The 21,870-nt window shown below is 39.6% G+C and overlaps 1 protein-coding gene across 2 annotated transcripts in view; it reads left to right on the forward strand.

Annotated features, from left to right (window-relative positions):
* The window catches only part of LOC128510645 (collagen alpha-1(XXIV) chain), a 112,649-nt gene that overhangs the window by 35,212 nt on the left and 55,567 nt on the right, over positions 1–21,870 (forward strand). For both annotated transcript variants that reach the window (XM_053483079.1, XM_053483078.1), the window contains 5 exons: positions 2,252–3,477; positions 9,734–9,787; positions 11,802–11,855; positions 19,881–19,934; positions 20,244–20,297. In XM_053483079.1, coding sequence (XP_053339054.1) covers positions 2,252–3,477; positions 9,734–9,787; positions 11,802–11,855; positions 19,881–19,934; positions 20,244–20,297 — 1,442 coding nt within the window. The remainder of the gene's footprint in view (positions 1–2,251; positions 3,478–9,733; positions 9,788–11,801; positions 11,856–19,880; positions 19,935–20,243; positions 20,298–21,870) is intronic.

Below are 21,870 nucleotides of genomic sequence, written 5' to 3' on the forward strand. Positions count from 1 at the left end.
CGTAGAGCTGTGCGAAGCCAGGACCTATTCCAGGGAACTCGGGGAATAAGGCAGGGTATGTCTTGAATGGGGTGGCAATCCATCACAGGGCACACACACACACGCGCACACACACACACACACACACACACACACACACAAACATAAGCATATATTATAGTCAGCCTACTGTAAATCCAGTGATGGGCATAGTATACAAATTCTTGACTTCCTGTGGCAAGTCGTACAGCGGTACCTTTGCATTCAAACACCCTGCCTTGCGAATTTTTGAAATCTGCCTCGGCATGCTAAGCATTTTTGGCATATGAGCGACCGAGCCGGCTGTGCGTGCTTCTGGTTGCGAGTACTTCCAGTAGCCAATTAAAACTTGTTTTTTTTTTTGCATTTTGTGTAAGACATAGCACTAGAATGATAGCGAGGACGGTAGCAAAAAGTAAAGGGAGCCTCTTTCAGTTTTTACAGCCAGTGCCAAGAGGAATCATAAATTAAGATTAAGTGAGGTTTAATGTCTATTTCATATTTGACTTAATTTACATGTCTTTTATAAATATTTTTATTGCTTTTTTATGCAAAAATATGATTATAGTGTTTGGTATGGAAATTGGTCATTTTTTGGGGGGCTGGAACAGATTATCTGCATTTACATTATTTTCTACGTGAAAATGTGTTTCACAATACGAAATGCCATCTTTAGAACTTACCTCTGGATTACATTTGTATGCCGAGGTACTGCTGCACTAAGTAAGTCCTCCATTTACAAGTTATCTTTCTGCAAAGGGCAAAACAGAGTCGTATAGAGATGTATAGAGTCTACAAGATCTCAGAGTAGTGTCTAGTGGTAGTAGTGTGTCTGGGGTTTTAATCCTGTATGAGTAAATCAAGTAAAATGAGTTTAACAACCTAACCGAGAAGCTTAATCAGGTTAACATCAGGAGAGTCACTGTTCTCCAGCTATGGTTCATCTTGTCGTACTAGACAACACTGTGATCTGGACAACCGATAACCCAGCACAGACTTCTGCTTTTGGGATTACTAGTCTGAATCTCTTGCTTATAAACTGAAATGGATTAATTAATCCCAGCACTGAGAGGAAGATCTAATCTGAAATCTGTACTTTTGTCCTTTGAAATGTTTAATAATCCTGGGTTTGAGAGCAGTGGACCAGATCAGAACAGAGGCGCTTTTAAACAGCTTGAGCATGTCAGAGCAGATTATGGAGGTCCATCAACAGGGCAAGGCATCTTCATTACAAATCCAGACATTGGTTTTCTCAGATAACTCTTTTCCCTAAATCCCTGTGTTCCTTCCTGTACTGGGAGAGAATGCATGCTGTTTTACAAAAAAAAGAAGCACGGGCCAAAATGCTGAGTCACTTTTAAAGAAAGCACCCAGTGTCCTCTGTATCTTTCTGTTTTTACATTTTATCCTGGACAAATCTTGGATTCATGACCTAAGTTCACGGACTATAAGGGAGGAGATGCGATGTGACATCCGGGATTCTGTTGTATTATGACCTAGTTTTCATACAAGCATGTGGGGTCATTTGTGTTTTAGATGTTCACAGATCTTCGATTGGGCTACTTCGGAAAAACAGGGAATCTTGAATCTTCTTATTTTTTTTTCTGCTTCACTAATTCAGACCTGCTGTAGAGTGATGCAGAAATAAATCGCCTGTTGTATTTCTGTTGTACTGTACATAGAACTCAAAACGTTTCTTTAATATTTCATAGTTTATATACAGACGAAGTTCTGGACTTGCAAACTCTTCTTATATCTTTTAAACCGGTGGTTGCTCTGTCCTGCAGCTTAGCTGATCATACAAACACAAAATTCCCATAACATTCCCAGGCTTGTCTGCATATTGTAAAAATTTTTGGAGTCAACATGAGGATGAAGTAATCTAAGTAAAGATCCTGTTATACGAGCTTGCCGAAATAGATGTTTGTGAGAACTGATTGAGTTTGATATGGAAGAAGTTTAAAGCTTTGAGAAAGCAGGTCTTGTAGTAATTTTTCAGCCCAACTCTGAGGACTTTGCCTTCTGCTCCTCTTTGTCATCCCTTCATCTGGACCACAGCTGGTGCTGATGGCTCAGGCCTTATGGGAAAACTAATAACAGCACAGCAGATTGAAAAAAGCCATGGATAAAAAAAGTCTAGGCGTTATTTATGCTGTGGACAAGTACAATGTGCAAAGATCAAATATGTGATCACTTATTCCTTGTCTTTTATTTGTGTCTTTTTCTCTCTCAGGTGTAGATCTTCTTCTAAAGCTGGGTTTGTCCAGCCACAAAGACGCCACCCACTCCTCTTGGATGATGACCTCATCCCCCTTTATTTCTTCTCTCCCCTCTCTCTCTATTCTTCCCCCTGGGGTTGGGGTGACTCTGGACCGTGATGCCATGATCGAAGCCCCTGTAGCGAGCGTCCTTCCCGCAGGCGTAGAGAAGGAGTTTTCCCTGATAGTGAGCCTCAACTCAAAACGTGCCACCAATGCCTTCGTGTTTAGCGTGCGGGACGGAACGGACCGGCTCCAGTTTGGTCTGCAGCTTCTGCCCAATCGGGTAGTGGTGTACACTGGTGACAAGGCGTCCGTCTACTTCAGGTATGAAGCGCAGGACGGACGGTGGCATTCGTTTGCGGTGGCGGTGCGTCCACGCTTGGTGGCGTTCTTTGGCCAATGTGGGGAGGTACACTACAGTGAGGAGACACTGACCAGGCCACGCATGGTGGTCTCAAATGGCCGTGTGGCCATTGGAAGAATGAGCTCCAGGGCAGCGCAGTTTGAAGGCTCTCTGTGCCAGCTGGAGATATATCCGTCAGCGCAGGTCGCAGCACATTACTGTGACTATGTAAAAAAAAACTGCAGACTGGCAGACACTTTCCGATCTTCGATCCCTTCCATATCACCTTTCCTAACATTTTCTACAACTTCACCCACCCCCTCTGAAACACACACACAAAACTTAGCAAACTCCACACTCAGGAACTCTGTAGGAAAAATTAACACTACATCCTTTTGGAATACACTGAGATCAGGTACCACTCGGAATGTTGGTCCGTCCCCGAGCCCTTTCAGGCCAACACACTCTCCAGATTTTACTCCAAGAACTACTACAAGCACCCATCTAAGTGAAGGTAGACCCAATGAGGAGAACAACACTGAGGATCAACGGCTGCCCGGAAGACCCCGTGCCACTCGGGCAGCTCCGATCCTGATCTCTGACCATGTGAAGAACCAGCCAAATGACGACGACAGCTCTCAACATCCAGATCTCTCAGAGCCTCAGATGAAGCTAAACGGTGCAACCTTATACAGGCAGCAAGGGTACAACAACCAGCTGGAACGTCTTGAGGAATATGGTGAGGAACGGACGTACGACTCAGGGGTATACGGATACGACTATGGATTAGAAGATGGAGACTACTTTTTGGACTACGATGGTTTTGATGGTCTAAAAGGGGATCCAGGTCCTCCGGTGAGTGTCTCAGCCGTCAGTTCTTCAGCTTGTGTGTGTTTGTGTATGCGAGTAGCATTATTTTAACGTTCCCAAGGCAAGCAGGAGCAAAGTTCCGCATGAAAAATGAGCCAAACGGCGAAACATAAATATCCAAACTAATTTATTTTCTTTTTGGACGTTCTTGGAAAGCTTTAAGCGCTTGGCTGTATTTCTAAGAGCTTCCTTGATTGAATGAGGGAAAGAAATGAATAGAAATGTTTGGCAGCTATAGACGCTGATTTAAGAAGCAGGACAGTCTTGTCCAAGCGTCTTTCCTTTTCACCTCTAAAGAAACTGAATCACAGCCAGCAGGGAAGGACAGCTGGTCTGTGTAGGGGAATGCGCTTCGATTTCTAAACAGATCATTTGGATCTACTAATATCTCACGCTGGCCTGTGGGGATTTATTAGGTTATTAGCCAGAGAAGTAAAACCTTTAACAGTGGGGTGGTCAAAATTTTCCCAGTCACTTTCCTGGGGTGGTACGACAGTCAAAATACATCCCTTAATCCTTAGAAAACAACATGTGGGCTCTCGCCCTATCTATAAGCAACATTGTTGTCTAGCAAGCTAGGTAAAATGTAGTTTTCGGTAGCTTAATTATCTAATGAAATCAAATGCTATGCCTCCAAATAATGAATGGCGTTAAAACATTATTAAAAGGTTGCCTGTTTGGACATTAATCAAAATCCTATCCTAACGGCATTTCCATTTTATGCTAGGCTTCATACCACTCCCGTTAGCTACGTCCATGTTGCTTGCTGTGACATACCTTTAACTGTGTTAGCGTTAACACAGCATGTGGTAGAGTTAGCAGTGCTAATGCAAAAAGCCATGCTACTTATCAAAATATAACTAGATTACTAGAATTACGTGAAGATACGTTTCATCACATTAGCATACTGATGTTTTACAAGGGATACTTTTAAAGAAGAAGAAAAAACGTATTCGCCTTGAATATTCTGCTACAGCTTTAGTTATTAAAGAAACGAACGTGTAAGGGTTTAGCGCTGGACTGTGTCCTCGTTACAATCCCATGTCCCAGTGGGTCCATGAGGACAAGCTTACTGTCATACTAGCATTAGCGTTAGCAATAAACCGGATGACTTGCAGCAGGAGAGTTTACGTGTCTCATGTGATGTTTTAGAAAGAATTTGATCAATATTCATAATGATAATTTTTTCAAGACTGTTAGTTGTCTTATGTGGCTTTTCATATTCATGTCCTCTAAACCCACACTTGAATTTTACTTTTGAATTTATTATATTTTTTGCTTCATTTCGTAAGTTATCCCTCGAGCTGTAAGCGCAATCGATGCCTCAGACTTTCCACATCACACACGCAGTGTGTATGTGTGTGTGTGTGTGTGTGTGTGTTTAAAATAGTGAAACTGATGAACACAGCTGGCTCTGAAAGATATCTGCTCTGGTGTTGGTTGGAGTAAATTTTTTTCCAGATGTTTACACCTACACACACTCACACACTCACACACACACAGAGAAAGGGATAGAGCAGTATAATATGTAACATTTGGTTGTTGCTAAAATATTTTCATCGTATTATGGAGTAATAGAAACTCTAAATCATTTAAATTATTTTGAAAGATCAATTTCATGTGAATTGACTGATTAAATTTTACTTTGTGGGATATAAACTGTTTATATATAGGATATGTAGTATATAGTAGAGTGTTTTTTTTAATGATGTTTAAAGCTATTGTACTGACAGTTTGGCAAAACATATCACAATACTTCAAGACATTTGTTTGATTCACAGATAATCTGTGATCCATAAGACTCACAGTATTTTGTTTTACTAATAAACTTCTATCAAAATCGCTGTTTCATTTACAAAAAAAAAAGGCTACAAAATTTAAACGCAAAATTCAATTTGTGTGTTTTTTCTTTCTTCAATGCTACCAATTAAAATAATGTCACAATCAATAATTATATAATGTATATTTTTACTACTGTCATGGGCTAGTGTATCTAATTAGTTTAGCACAAGTACTACACAACTATCATACTATTCTAACATTGTAGCGTTAAACCGTGTGTGTGTGTGTGTGTTTTATTCTGGCGATCTCAAGCAAAGTTCATTCACAGTTTGACTTATTTACTTAATCTTGTGGTTTTACCCGCACATGATCACCATTATTTATGGATTTCATTTATGTTTTTTATTGTGTCGATGCAACACATTTTTATTTTAATACTCTTACACCAAGTAGACCGGTGTAAAAAATAGAACAAAGCTCCTTATTCAGATAAAAGGTGTAACAAAATCTAAAATTAGTCTGTTTAATGAAGGTGCTTTGACAGTAATCAGCTGCTAATTATTGGAGTGAAATTACATCATACCTAACTGTAGAGTTGGGCCCTGAAGAGGCTAAAATAAACTTGTTATAGTTGAATTTTTAATCCAGTAACAGTAATAATTGCATAAAGGCGACACTAAGTGTGATTCAAATAAACGGGTTAAAATAATTCATTAAAAAGCATCAAGAACAATTCATTTAGGAGCTGCAAGTATAGTAAAGAATAGTAAAGTAAAAGATAGTATAGTAAAGGATGGTAAAGTATAGTATAGTAAAGGATAGTCTAGTACAGTATACAGTATATAGTGTTTAAAAAGATAAAAAGTCCATCAGAATGAAATACTTTCAAAATTCATTGCATTGAAATAGCGCTACTGACTGTCGTTATCTAATCGCAAAAATTATTAAAGGTAATACACATACAGTATAGTCAGGTATTAATGTCTGGAGTTTGTCAGTATTTACTAATTTTATTTGTGTAAAAAGATTTTTTTAAGTTTAAATATTCTCTTAATGTCATAATTTGTAGTGTAAATAAATTTAATACTAAAGATTTTTATAGTTACATATTGCAATTTAAGTCAAACTCGCATCATGTATCCAGATAATCACAAATAAAGCATAAAAAAAGTTATGCGACTATAGTGGAAATCAGGATAAAAGTGTAGTATGTCACTTACTTATGTTTCATTTTTAGAAATTAAAAACAATAGGCAGCTACATTTCATTGAAATGTTTTGTATTTAAGTGTCAAATTTGAACAATTTAAAGGTTTTATTATTTTAATACTTTTAAACAGTAAATAATTAAAGTTTTCATCTATTATAAAACATTTATATAATATATATTCTTGCCTACCATGCGGAAGGCCCGGGTTCGATACCCATCCAGCGCCCAAACCCCAGCCACTGGATGCTGTGCCGGTCCCAAGCCCGGGTAAAATGTGAGGGTTGTGTCAGGAAGGGCATCAGGTGTAAAACCTGTGCAAAGTTGTTGTTGGTCCACTGTGGCGACCCAGCAATGGGAATAGCCGAAAGACCAGCAGCAACAACAATATACTGTACTGTATGTAGAAAACTTTCTTAAAAATGACAGCAGTAGAAATAAAGAATCTTGCTAGACTTTATTGTATCAGGACTGGAAATGTTACATACTGTATGAATTTTTATAGTCCGAGTCAAATGAAAAGCACATGCAGGGAAGTAAAATAAAATCGTGAATACAGTAAAGAACTTGAGACATGAACAACCTGCACTATACGACCATTTGATTTCCAGGAGTTCATTGCATCCTCTTGTTGTTGCTTAACATCATTATGTTAAATTTGTGACAAACTAGATGAAACTAGATGATGCACTATTTATCCTACCGCCATCCTACTGAAAAGGAGCAAGTATTAATAAGAAATAACTGATTAGCATTGACTCTAGTGAGACGCTTATGTAAAGTGTATGGAAGGAGTCTCCAGTGTCAGTGCTTTGTAACAGTCGGAGTTAAAGCTGTAACTTTGTTTTTTTTTCCAGACATATTCGATTTATTATTTTTGAAGGTTTATGGACTTTATAAATAAAGAATAAATCGAGGCTGAGCAAATGTTTGTTGTTGCTGTAACATAAGCCAGAACAGGAACTGACTGGTTTCACAGACATTCTACAACATTATACAGTACGTATATCTAAGAGGATAAAAATTGTGACATATCTTTAATAAACAATGATCATTAGTGTTGGCACTACATATTAGTGTTGCTGTGATATAAGAGGAATAAAACATGCTGATTTAGGAAAATAATCAGTCTGGTAACTTTTCATCCATTACTTTCCTGCATTTTTCTTTATTTATTCCATATTTTTGACGTATTATACAGTAGATGCTGGTATCAACTTTTTTCATGTCATGTTCTCTTCCTCACATTGTCAGTGTGTGAGCTGAGTCTTATTAAACGAATCGTTTCTAATGTCCCGAGACACGCTTTGGAGCCGAGTGTGCGTCTTTACGTCAGTCCGGCTTCAGATGGATCTCTAATGAGCTCTGCGTTAATGCAGAGATAATGCAGTGGTTTATGAGGGGCGTCTCGGTGCCAAGAAAAGCTTGCAGTGGAAGCGGTGTTTTGGAAACTCGGCTGTTGCTCTTGGCATTAAGACACAGTGTGTGTTTTGTGAAGGTAGAGTAAGGACGGCTGAAGGTCCCAGGTTCAAACCTCAAGTAGCCAATTTTGAGCAAGGCCATTAACCCTCAACTGCTCAGGAGTTAAATAAAATGTAAGTCTCTCTGGGAAGGAGCGTGTGCTTCATTCTCTTTATAGCACTAAGGTTTGACAAATGATTATTTTGTTTAATTAACATTATACTTTATAATTTATGGTGGGATGTTTGCAAAACAAGCTAGTTCCTGTCCTCGCTTACGTTACAGCAGCTATGAACAGTCCTTACCTCACCTTTCTGAAACGGTAACAGCTTTACCTCTGACTATTTCAAAGCACTTGTACTTGTCTAAACTCTAAATATTTTCTTGATGGATCAGAACTGACGATGTTCCACACTGAGATGATTTCCTCCTTTAGTGCTTTAGACTGTTCTGAATTATTCGATTCTAATAAACTTCAGATCAGCCCGGAGAAACGAGGCGAGTGGTGTTAGGTTTGGTTCTGTTCTGGTTCTGAAACGCAAAGAAACAAATATCTAATTTAAAGGTCCAATATTTTACAATCTCTTTAACCTTTTAATGCAGGTATATCAGAGGTCCTTTAAATGTGTGTTAATGCTCCATCTAAAATACCCCTCAGATAATGTTTCACTCCTCCTCTGAAAGCTAAGTTTTACTGTGTATGTAAATTAGCTTCTCCTTGGCCACGCCCCCTTCAGAGAACAGCAGCACTGAGCAACAAACAGAAGGAGGAGCTTTTCTTATATGAGGTCATAATAGGCAGAAAATCTTATTGGCTTGTGAAATACAAAAAATGTGGAGGTAAAATGATTTATTTTTGTTTGTCAACATACAGGTGAGCTATATAATATTAAGGTTCCATTACATTTGAAGAAAACTGATTATTGGTCCAGACTTTTCAGGTTGTCCTGTAGAAGCAATAAGGTATAACAATAATTAAGCTTGTTAATGCAAGCCATGTATATCAACAACTTCAGTCCAATCAAGATCAAGACGTAGACATGATGTATACAGAACAACTGACTGAACAACACGCCAAAACCAAGAGGGTTTTTATTGTAACAAGAAGTATGAATAGATTTATTAGATATTAGAGAGGGTGCCTCTATATGTTTGTCCCATAGAAGAACGATACGCTTTTCTTGAGACAGAACTTCGTATGAGACGACTGTATTCACTGAGTTTTATTGAACTTTGAGGCGTGTTTAGGATTTAACTGACAGTTTCTTGTACGTTCTACCAGTTTCAAGCCGAGACTTTAAGCCGAGTACTACATTATTATGTACGCCTGATTGTAATCACACTAATGCTCGTAGCCATCTCGTCCAGTAGGACATTCGGATAGTCACGTAACCAAATCAAGCAGTAAATCAGATCCTGTTCACGCAAAAACCTGTAAATATTCCCCGGATTCTGTTTCGGCCTTGCGTTCACACTTAACCCATTTTCCCCCCATGATAAACTCCCGCGCTCGGGTTTCAGTTTCTTCGCGTAGTGCCGGACAGGAGCCGAGTTAGCGATGAAGCGGTCAGGCAGGCGTGTCCGCCGGGGCTTTACGGGTCACGTTCACACTTTCCTCCTAAAAGACTGATAGAAAGACAAACTTGGCATAGAAAGCATGAGGTTTCACTTACGCCGTGCGTCTTGATTCCCACAGCAGACACATCATACACTGTAAAAAAGCTCTTTGACTAAGTCCTGGCTGGGTTTACTGTCTTTTCGCTCTCACCTCATGACTCTTGTTGTCTTGCAGGGTCCTCCCGGCCCTCCCGGTCTCCCTGGGCCAGCTGGAAAGAGAGGACCACGGGTAAGATCTTCTCTTTTTTTTCACTCTAGTACATTTTTGCAGAGTCACTTAACCGTCTGAATAAATAGTTGATGTGGTAAAGTTTTCAGTAAGGAGACGTTTATTTACGCGGCCTGCACGATGCATTATTTCTGTCCTAAAAGGAGAAAAAAAGATAGGCTGGTGAGGGAAAGGGTATTTATAGCTGCTATAACGTACAGACGTTGTTTCATGGATGTTCCACAGCACTATTACGTTTATTAATCTATCTTCAGATACTTAAACACCACAACGCCCATATCATTCTTGTTTTTACTCATCCTTATCAAGGGTGCCAATAATTCTGAAGCATACACTTTCCAGTATAAGGAATCATGAGAATTATTTTGCGCATGAGAAAGTGTGCGCAATAAGCTGGACCTATTTTTTTGTATGAATTTTTTTTTTAATGACAAAAGAAAATTCCTGAGTTTCTCACATGGATTGAATTGGATGAGACTGGATTTGGATCAGAGTTCAGCGAAAGATGAGACGTGAGACACAGCTTGTTTTCTGGCCGGGCTCACGCCGAGACTTTAATAGTCTTTCTCTTTTGTTTTTTTTTCTTAATCGTAACAACAGCACACTCGTCTGTCTTAAACACGGTAACATATGAAGCCTGCCGTGATCTCACACACGTCCGAATGTGTATTGTGTGTATGTTAGACGAAAAAGAGAGAGACGAGTGTGTTACAGATGTGCGTGAGAGCATGCAATCCTGTGGACACTTGTACATAGGCACAGTTTAGCCCGTGAGCCGAGCTCAGTGTTGTCATGCAAGCTGTGACACAATGCGGCGTGATACGGTATAAAACACTGCTACTTCCATGACAGCATGCCAGCTCTAACCGTTCAGCTTTAACCATTTCAGCCACCATTTACAAACACGATTTGATGTACCAGGCGTAAGTGCGTTTATTAGGGACATTCTAGAAAATCATTACCTGTAGGAGGGCTTAATTATAAAGATAAGATACCAAAATAACGCTCTTATCCATCAGGTAGCAGGAAATCTTCTGCTCAATACTCCAGTCCACTAGGTGGCGGCATTGCACCAAACATTGATAAAATCAAGAGAAGAAGAATAAGCGATACTCTCAAAATGCGAATATTGACAGAATGATTGACTTGACTAATGACTCATTGAAAAACCGATTGGTAAGTTCAGTAATGCAGATCAACAAGCAAAAGGTCGATTAAATCGCACAGCTTTAGCTCACAGTACAACGATCGGTGCAGCACCCAGCCTTTACCATGTGAGAAATAAAGAAGAATACGGCGACATGAACACTACTAAAGACATCAGCGCATCTTATGCAGGTCTGGGTGGATTTCACCTTTTTTTGTCGGCATTACCCCTCACTGAACCCAATAATCAGCTCGCTGAAGCCTCCTGCATGCTTTAGTGATTCTGACCTGAAGTAACTCGGGCTGTCTGAAGGCCTCGGTTGTTGCGGTGCCAGAACCTGGTGTTCCACTCGACCTGGTTCCTGATTGGCTTTCCTGCACACCTGCTGAGTAAACCTAGACTCGCTAGGGGGGGAAAGGGAAAAGTGTTTGGGAAGAAACGCATACGCAGGGATATCGTGAAGATTTTATTGTGATCAGATTCCAAGTCTTGCTCTGAAGTGGAGGAAATGAAGGGCAGCGCAGATGGAAGGTTGATGAAAGAGGAAGAAGAGGTGCCATACGTTAAAACATTAAACATCACTGTTCGGTAACTTTCAGTAAGTTTAACTTGAGTGAGTCCTTTATCCCAGAGTCAACCCTAGATCACTGGGCGCAAGGCTGGGTATATTGTACACCATGTCTGTTTTTGCATGTTTATGTGTGTGTGTGTGTGTGTGTGTGTGTGTGTGTGTGCAGACCTGCCTGTTAGTCAACTGGCTAAAGATAAGATCTTGCTCCTAGACAGGCTGATGTCATATGGATGAGGAATCATGAGTGTGCTTGTTCTCTCTCTCTCTCTCTCTCTCTCTCTTTCTCTCACCTGCAGGGTCCTCCTGGTCCTCACGGGATTCCTGGTCCTCCTGGATTACCTGGCCCAAAGGTGAGTCCTTCAACCCGAGGCCATTAACCTCTCAGTGATTGATTCCTGGACGTGATAAAGCATGTGCAGGCTTCCTGCCATGCTAACTCTTAGTCCTGAATTTCCTGAAGGTTCTTGGGAGTTCAGGTGGGAGTTTAGGCAGCACGAAGAGGCTGAATTGAATGTATGGCTACTGTAGGAATTCTGCTCTCCCATACACCCTATGGTACAGTTTCAGGTCTAAGAGGTTACAACAAAGTGCTACTGCAATACAAGACTTAGATCACAACGACAACCAAACTCTTTATCTGCAAATTGGTTCAACGTGCATGAAGGTAGTGAGGGAGAAAGGGAGAGCGGGGGGATGAGTGTTGGCCGGTAGCTGGAGACGTGGGAGTAACGTTCATCAGTTCTGAGAGAGATGTCATGTGATGAAATGCAGAAAGGAAGTGTGTGTTGATCCTCCGAGCTTTGCCGTGACTCACCCGCTGTAGCTTCATGAAGGAGGATTTCTAAGGACAGAACAAATAAAGTTTTTTTTTTTTTTTTCGTTTAACATGCTCCCCGAAAGTGTTTCATTTCAGACCACTTATTGTGCTAAAATCTTACTTTTTTTAGTGTGGGGTTGTGGGGTGTTGTGTATCAACTCATTTAATAGCATTCACTTCACTTTTGTTTCTCAGTCACACTGTAGAGTGTACAGGGTTTTCAGAATTTAGACATCGTAAGTACTAAGAACAGATTTCCTGTCTATGCTATGATATTTCTGATTTCTATAGAAATTCTGTTTTTCTGCTACGGTTCAACGCCGGCTGTTTTTTCCCCCCAAGAATAATGTTAGCGGTAGAGGTTACGTCTTCGCCTGCAGCACACTAGATAATGTGCGATTCCTTTTGCGGGCTGCATTAAATGTCCCTTGTGTACTCTCTGTTTCGAGCTCTGGCCATTTCCAGACGCTGAAGCGGAGAACATGATATTACAGTAAATGTGGTTGCAACATGCCATGAATTATCGCTGAATTTTCGCTGAGATTTAAGAGAGAATTAGAAGGTTAAGGTTAGGGTTTGGGTCAGGGTTAGGTTTAGATTTAGGGTTAAGGGCGAGGGGCTAGGGTTAGGTTGAGGGTTAGTATTAGTGGTCAGGGTTATGGATGGGGATTAGAACAAGGTTTAGGGTTCGGTGTTAGGGTTAGAGTTAGGGCTAGGCTTTAGGGTTGGGGTTAGGGGTTAGCATTTTGTTGGGGTTACAGTAGGTAGTAGGACTAGGTCTAACGGTTAGGTTTTAGGGCTAGGAGTTCGACTTAGGGGTTCGAGAGCAAAAATTGGACATGCTCATTGAGTGGGAGGGGCATTCTCTCAGCCAATCACAGGCCTCCCTGAAGCTCCCTCATGTATGCAGAAGAGGGCAGATAGTGCTTTCCTCCAGGTCTCAGAGAAAGCATGTCTTAGCCTTTACCCTCCTGTCCCTCATTTCTACATGGAATTAAATCATCTTATGCATTTAAATGTATATGAATTTTATTCACACATGAGACACAACAATGTTTCAGTCTTCAACCGAGCTGACAGACGCCCACAATCACATACAGTCTCATTGATTGACAGATTTGAGCCAGCATGTCCCATCCACTGTAAGAGCACTAAAGGGGTTTTTCTCCCTTAAATAGTATGTGGTATCAGTATGAGGAACAGTTTGTAAGCGGTGCAGCTTTCTCCATCACCTTAACTCCACACTACTGACTGAGCGCTGAATTAATTTGTGTTTATTCAACACTGGAGCTCTTCGTACTCCTAGGAATCTATTGTTTTAGCTGGAAAGCTTTCTCTGCTCCTATCCTGTCCTGTAAGTGAGCTACACCTTTACACACATACACTCACACATGTATGATATACAAGAGTCAGTGTGTGAGTGAGTGTGTGTGTGTGTGTGTGTGTGTGTGTGGCAGCATGTGCTGGCAGATCTCTCTGCCTCGCTGCATATTTCTTCTATAGAGCTCCACTTTCCATCCTGCACACGTGTGTGTACGTGTGTGTGTGTGTGTATGTGTGTGTGCTGCTTCTTTATATAGCGTTGTAATTAGTTCAGGATCCAGATGTTACGCCAATACATCAACAAGAACAGGAGCCATGAGTCATATCTAACAGATATTATTTTCATTCCAGTGGAAAATCTGAGCGTTCACACCTTCGCTTTGACTTCTGTTTCTGTGTGTGAACCTTGTACCTCATATTTACACACACACACACACACACACATACACACAAATGGATATACACTCAAACCTACTTTTCCATGGTATAGCCTCGAGGTAAAGTGACATCACCAATTTTCCATTTTTTTTTTCCGCTCGCGAGCATGTGCTGAGACTCGTACAGAATGTCACGTATATCTTCCTGACACGATTGCGCTCATGCGCTTACTTATTAGCGTTTTAATACCATTTGTTAGCGTCATAAAAGTGCAGCGCGTCCTGCTAAAGGTTAAGGAATGATAAATTAATACCTGTTCAACTAAATTTATTATCTTTCATCATGTTTAGGGTTTTTCGGGACAATTTATCACCGGTTTATGGTGTGAGTTTCAAGCAGGACGTTTTGTGTCTTCCGTGACTTAGATGATGACATCATTTAGGCTTGTTTAGAATAGACTTGATTAATGTTAATCCTCTCACACATTCTTTTTTTTATCTTTTTCCTCTAAAGCCCCTTAAGAAATAAAATAGTCCTAGACAGATACTTATTAGTTGTGTTTATTTTTTTTATTGTAAATAAAAACAAATATATTTGTAACAAAAAAAAAAAGAAAGAAAAATTGCACATCTGTTAGCATGCTTACCAAGCTTAAGAAATCCAGGGGCCAGGTGTAGCTTAGTGGTTAAGGCATTGGTTAAGGCATTGGACTATGGTTTAGAAGGTCCCAGGTTCAAACCCCACAACCACCAAGTTGCCACTGTTGGGGCCCTTGAGCAAGGCCCTTAACCCTCAACTGCTCAGATGTGTAATGAGATAGAAATGTAAGTCGCTCTGGATAAGAGCGTCTGCCAAATGCCTAAATGTAAATCTTGCCTTCTTTGATGTGATTGGTTACAGGAACTCCGACTCATCTATTTGGATGGAAACCTAAATCATAAAGGCGAGACATTAAACATTTTAGCGCTGTTTAGCAAAATATTTGTTGATCCAAATTTGTTAGTCTAAAACATGTCTTTTTTTCTGTTAAAATGATAAGGATTATTTTGCTAGTAATTACATTTTTAAAATTTTATTTAGTCCCATGTCCTTCTGTATTTTCCTCTTTAGTTGTGCCGAGCTTCAGGATAGCATGTCAGGTACAGGATCTCTATTCTCATTGGTCACAGTGAATAACAAAGATTACTTTTATTAAAAATTTTTTTTTACTTTGTACAAGAGAAGGAAAGATCCAAACAAGAAGGTTAATTCTACTGGATCTAATAATAATTACAGCTGAAGTTTAAGTCTCTATCTTTTTTTTTTGTCTGCTGATTACAGGATGCTAACGCTAGGTTTTGAAGTTCAAGTCGCGTTAAAGTTATCCTATACGTGCGGATCTCTTATTTTGCTCTATCTTGCACAGACTCTTCTGCGAGTTGATGACGGTTCCTGGAAGAGTAGAGTATGAGTTGTATTACATGTGGCAGCACAAAACGGCTTTACAGTTTAATGGTTTAATTAGGGAAACTAAAGAGCGCAGAAGCTTGTAAAAGGCTATGTGGATTTAGCATAGCATGTGGCTGAGGTGGGACAGGAAATGCCTTTGCAACTGCAGTTTGCTTGGGATCATTACTAGATTGCAGGACTCAGTGCTGCAATTTTATTTTACTGGCGCTAATGACTAGCGGTGTATAACTCGTACACCATATGATTTTAATTCTTAAACCTTCAATCTGATTTTTGTCACTGAATCTGATTCTGATTCATAAGGAAACAATTTCATATTTGATTACGTCCCGCTATTATTCTGTACGATGTGTACCGCTAATTCATAAAACAATGATTCTGTCGCTAATTCTTGGCTGAAGGTTGCTAAAAGTACGAAAAAAGGTTGCTAAAAGTAAGAAAAAAGGAGTTACAGTGGGACCTTGGTTTACGAGCATAATCCATCCTGGAAGTGGGCTTTTTAAAACACACTCGTAAACCAAATAAAATTTTCCCATAAGAAATAATGGAAACTCAAATTATTTGTTCCACTGCCCCAAAAAATAAATACATAAAAATAATTAACAGAAATATAAAGTAAAAATAAAACAAATTAACCTGCATTTTACCTAAAGAAAAAGTAAAAATAAATCCCGACAGATAAGTGATGTCGCAGGCGCTGTGTGTGTGTGTGTGTGTGTGTGTGTGTGTGTGAAATAGAAATAGAAAATAATAGCACTCTTTTACTTTAACTTTTAAAATGATTAAAATTTGATTTGAAATAAAAATAAAAACAGCTCATAATGACACTTTTAAAACTACTTAAAAATTGATTTAGAAACAGTTAAAAGAAAATTATATGATAAAAAAGGAAATATAAAATACAGTGCAGTCAGTTCGGACATAGCACAGTTCTCAAAACAGATGAGTTTTAAGTCTTGATTTAAATGTGACTAATGTTTTATCAAATCTGATCTCTTCTGGAAGCTGGTTCCAACTGCGGGCAGCTTAATGGCTTAAAGCTGACTCCCCTTGTTTAGTGTGAACCCTTGGTATTTCCAACTGACTCGATTCTAACGATCTGAGTGGTCTGCTAGGTTTATATTCAGTGAGCATATCTGCAATGTATTTAGGTCTTAGGCCATTAAGTGATTTATAAACAAGTAAAAGTATTTTAAAATCTATCCTAAATGTTACAGGAAACCAGTGTAAGGACTGGTGTGATATGGTCAGACTTTCTGGTTCTAGTTAGAATCCTGGCAGCAGCGTTCTGGATGAGCTGCAGCTGTCTAATTGTCTTCTTGGGAAGGCCGGTGAGGAGACCATTACAATAATCCACCCTGCTGGTGATAAAGGCATGGACAAGTTTCTCCAAGTCTTGATTGGAAACCAAACATCTAATTCTTGCAATGTTTTTAAGATGATAGTATGCTGATTTAGTTATTGCTTGACATGACTACTGAAACTAAGGTCTGTCTCTAGAATCACCCCAAGATTCTTGACTTGATTTTTTGTTTTTTGACCCCTAGAGTGAAGGTATGCATTCACCTTCAGAGCTTCATCTTTGTTTCCAAATGCAATGACCTTCAGAAAGAGAAAATGGATCTTTAACCTCTCTAATGAGACTTGCTTTTGCTTTACACGCATGCTGTAAACACATGCATACAGACACAAAATAAAATATGTTTCACACACACACATGGGTCACAGTGTTATAGTAAACAGTACACGCGTGCACGGATGTTGATTATACCAGTAAAAGATTCAAGATTCAAAGAACTTTAGAGGGAAGTTGCTTAATTTAAATTAGACGGGCACTAAGACCCAGCAGGGAAGACGATTACCCACAATTACCCACAGCACAAGAGAGAGAACAGGTTACAACAGATTACCCGCAGCAAAAGAGAAAACGTTGGCTCAGTTGTGATCACGTGATACATGATACTCGGTACTCGTAAACCAAGACTTGTTCGTTTCCCAAGTCAAAATCTATAAAAAATCTTTGCTTGTCTTGCGGAACACTTGCAAACCGCGTTACTCACAATCCAAGGTTTCACTGTACATAAAAAATCACCTATCATGTTCACACAATTGCTCTCTCTCTCTGCTCTCTATGATAATAGAATAAACACACGTTGTAAGCGTGGGACGATAACAGATAGCGTTCTCTGTCAAACGTAGGACGTATGCTGCTTCTCGGTACACGAGTGGGCTTAGCGTCGCCCTGGGGTTTGCTCTTCCCCCCAGAAGCTGATAAAGATGAGAAAGCTTCTCACATTCGTTGGATATGACGGAGCATCTTCACCCACAGCTGTAGCTTTGAGATGACTCACCGCTCGCCCCTCAAGAACTCGAAATCAGCGCCCGCGACACTCCTGAGGCTCATCCGTCCATCCTGTGTGCTAGAAGTGCTAAAGAGATAAAGACACGGTATACACACAGCGCTGAAAGCTGTAAAGGCGTTACACTCGGGTGTGTTATGAAGACGTGAAGACGTGCCTGGAACCGTAAAACAGCTGACATCTGCTCTCGACATATTTTTAACACAAGGGAATTTTCTACAGCTGGAGACGTTCATGGGGTCAACACACAGCTGAACGTCACACGCTGCTAATATGTGGATATATTTTGCTTAGAAATAAGTGACAGGATTGAAGGATTTAGCTAAAAACACACACAAGATGAGCCTAACTAGCATCCATGCTAACAAATATTTCTTTATTTTCTACAAGGATTTTCTTAACCTTGATTAGATATAGAAAAGATTGTCTTATAGATTTACACATTTACTTTAGTAAATGTTTGTTGCTAGCTGCTAACACTACGCTAGGAAAGAAAAAGAAGACTAAAGATTACATTGCTTATCTGCACCTGTCTGGCTTTGAATAAAAAAAAAAGTTTTTACAAAAAGAAGAATGTAAATATGTAAACACTGACAAAATGGCATGGCTAAGACAACGCGGCTAATTTTAAAATGCTTTATTGTAAACTGCTCGGGCGCCTGTTTTTTTTTTTGTGAGCAAAACCAACTTGTTAGATGTGAGATGAATCTTTATAAGAGCAGGAGCACCTTCTGTCCCGGACCCTCACCATCCTGTTTTAGACTGGCATGCTGAGAACCGAGAGGTGCACAAAAAATAAGAGAGAAACATCCTCAGCTAGCCAGGATTAGAAACGCTAGCAGTGCAAAAACTACTCCGTGGCTCCTGCGCTCTGCTCGTTGTGGTGTTTTGGTTGTGAATTTGTCGAGACATTGGAGTTAAAGGATATAATGTTAATAACAAAGAGACGTGTAGTGTCCGTGATAAGCCGTAGTCAACTCATGTTCTCTACTTTATTGTTACTGCACATGTACAGTAGGTAACAAAATACAGTTAGCATCCAACCAGAAGTGCATTTTTACAGTGAAGAATAACTTGCATATATAAACAGTATATAGTGAGGTAGATAAAGTGCAATGGGTGCAAATGACTAGAGGTGGTGCAATAGGAAGGTATTGTATACTATAATAAGAATGTGCATGTAAACAGTATATACAGAGGAAGAGTTATGTACAAAGAGTGCAATTATTTTGATGTATGCAGTGAGAAGATATCGTATAGTATAATAAATAGTTTTCATATTTATACTGTATGCATATGTACCTGTACACAGAAGGGGTTATATACAGAAGGGGTTATATACACTGAGTGCAATGAATAGTATGAATAGTAAGATATATGGCATAATAAAAATGATATGCATATGAATATATACACAGAAAGTATGTTTCAAGGTTTTAGATGTTGCTGCTTTTTTCAGACGTAACAGCTCAGTCACACCGTGATACTCAGACATACATTTGTGGTATTTCTGGTATTTTCTGTTATTTTGGTATTTCTTTATTATGTGCAAATAAGAAAACAAATCCAGCAATAAAAGCAATGAATTCAAAACAAGTATACATTTTTTTATTTTGTTTATTTTATCAATATTTTTTGTAACTTTTGTTATTTGAGTTAGCAAAAAAAAGTATACATATTTCAGAAAAAGAAAAATAGTATGAGATATATTAATTTAATGTAATATCATATCAGCACATTGGCTTAATGGTTAACAGTGTCACCCCGCACACATGTTCGATCCCCCCCACCACATAATAATTTCTTATTATTAAGCACAGGAAATTAACAATTATATTTAAATAAATATAAAATTGAATTGAATGTTGCCGAGCGTATGTAAAACATGTTAATTATAGTACTGTCAGAGCAATCAGTCTCTGTTTGACTTGAACAGACAAATCTATGAGTTTTTATTAGTTTTTTTATTCGCCTTTGAATTTTATGTGAGTTTATTTATAAATGGTTTGGGGTGAAAAATAAATGGAGATGATGTTTTCTTGCCTCAGGGTACAAAAGGTGACCCCGGGCTGTCCCCAGGTCAGGCCACGAAAGGAGAAAAGGTAACTAAACCGCTTGTAACTGCTCTGAGATCAGCTTTTTAATTCCTCTGTGTTCTGGATTTAGCCTCATTCTGTTTCTCCATGTTTCTGATGATCTGATGAATTCTCACTGCTGCTTTGTGTTATTTTCTTCTTCTTTTTTTTTTACACGTTCCTTCACAGAACATGAGTTGAATTAATCTTCCGAACTCATTAACCAAACTCCCCTATCTTTTTTCCATTAAAGCTCCATCATTTGTAGACATGTTTATTTTCCTAGCATCTGGAATATTCTAGACTCATCTATTTCCTTTTTCATCTATTGCCTAGGGTGAGAGAGGACCACCTGGTCTACCAGGCCCCAAAGGATTTCTAGGTCCAGTGGTAAGTTCTTCGTCACGCTCTTCCCATTTTACCCCGCTCGTACCCCAGTCTCGACAGGTTTGAAGGGTTCCTGTGTGCTCCTCAGATGCCTCCTCAGATATCCAGTGACGTTTCTTCGCCGTTCCCATGAGCAGACAGTGGCTGGGGTCTGTTAGAGCTTCCCTGACTGCTACTTGGCTTTGAGTTACACGGGATTGAGTTACACGCTGGCAGAAATGTGTAGAAATCAGAGGTCATCTTTTAACAGCCACCATCTGACACGATGGCTTTAAAAAGCGAGAGACGCCACCAGAGATAGCACGAGCAACAAAAAGGCATGTTCTGTCTGTAAGACAAGACCGGTATTTAAAATGGTTCAGAAGCTTCCTGGAGGGAGAAGACAGAATCTGTCAGTTATTCTTATTATCATGAGCAGAATTAAGGAGTAAAAGATTCATGACATGTGAAGAATATCCAACTGCTTTATTCATCTCATATCACAGCAGTTTGCCAATTTTTTTTATTTTTTTTTTTGTAAAAGAATTTATAAGGTGATGTTCAAGTCAAAATGGGACTAGCAGAACTCCCCTTATTTCTCTATATAACCCACTGCTGTACTTATGCCAAAAGGTTTTCTATCTCACTGCTTCTTTTCTGGAACACTGGCCTCCCAGGAACTCCTTTGGCCCAATGACCATAGAGGGGACTGTACTGTACATGCAAGCAACTCCCAGTCGAGTTCCTGTAATGTGTTAGTTTTGCAGTGGGCAGCAGAAGGTTATGCATTGTCCTGAAAAACAAAACACCTTTAATAATCAACCCAAAAGATTTTTTTTTTTTTTTATTCACAGAAAGGGCAGAAAGGGAGGCCGGCATTTTAGACTTATATAAAGTGAAATAAAGAGAATTTTTACTTTCATAACTGTGTTCTGTCATGCTGCGCAATCAAAAGTCCCAGTTTGACTTGAACACCTCTCATACATACATACAGTACATGATTCTTTAGCTAAAAGCAGGAGGATGACGGATCCTCGGCAGGGTTGCCCTTTACCCTCCTGTCCCGCACTGACATCTCTCCACATCTGAAGAGGATTTAAGAGAATAGATTTGAAGGCGACAGCCGTTCCTGATGAATCGCTCTTGACATGATGTATTGGTTCACCAAGAATTCTTGATGAATCTTCCCTCGCTTTTTTTTCCTCTTTTCCCGACAAACCACATGACCTTCTGATACACTTTATACCTCAGAGGCTCTTATTTGTCAGGTTTATATATTGCAGCTGATTCTGTAGTTGATGGTCCTTTTTAGCAATTATTACCGAACTTGTAACCTCAGTGGTGGATACTTTCATATTGAGTGCGAGGTTAAGCAGCGTGGTTACGGGCACAGCGCTCCAGATGACTGTGAACAGGAATAGTACCGCATACCTCGAACCTCGGCTAGGCATAAATAACCCTCACGCGTCACCCTGTTGTCAGGGTTCAGGGTGAAAGGCCGAAATCTTCCGACACTCTCTGAATTCCGCATTACTCTACATTTTAGAGTGAAACAACACTTACCGGCTAACACAAGCCAGCTCAGGTCGTTAGCATC

This window comes from Clarias gariepinus, chromosome 22, assembly GCF_024256425.1.
Source record: "Clarias gariepinus isolate MV-2021 ecotype Netherlands chromosome 22, CGAR_prim_01v2, whole genome shotgun sequence".
Lineage (NCBI taxonomy): Eukaryota > Metazoa > Chordata > Actinopteri > Siluriformes > Clariidae > Clarias > Clarias gariepinus.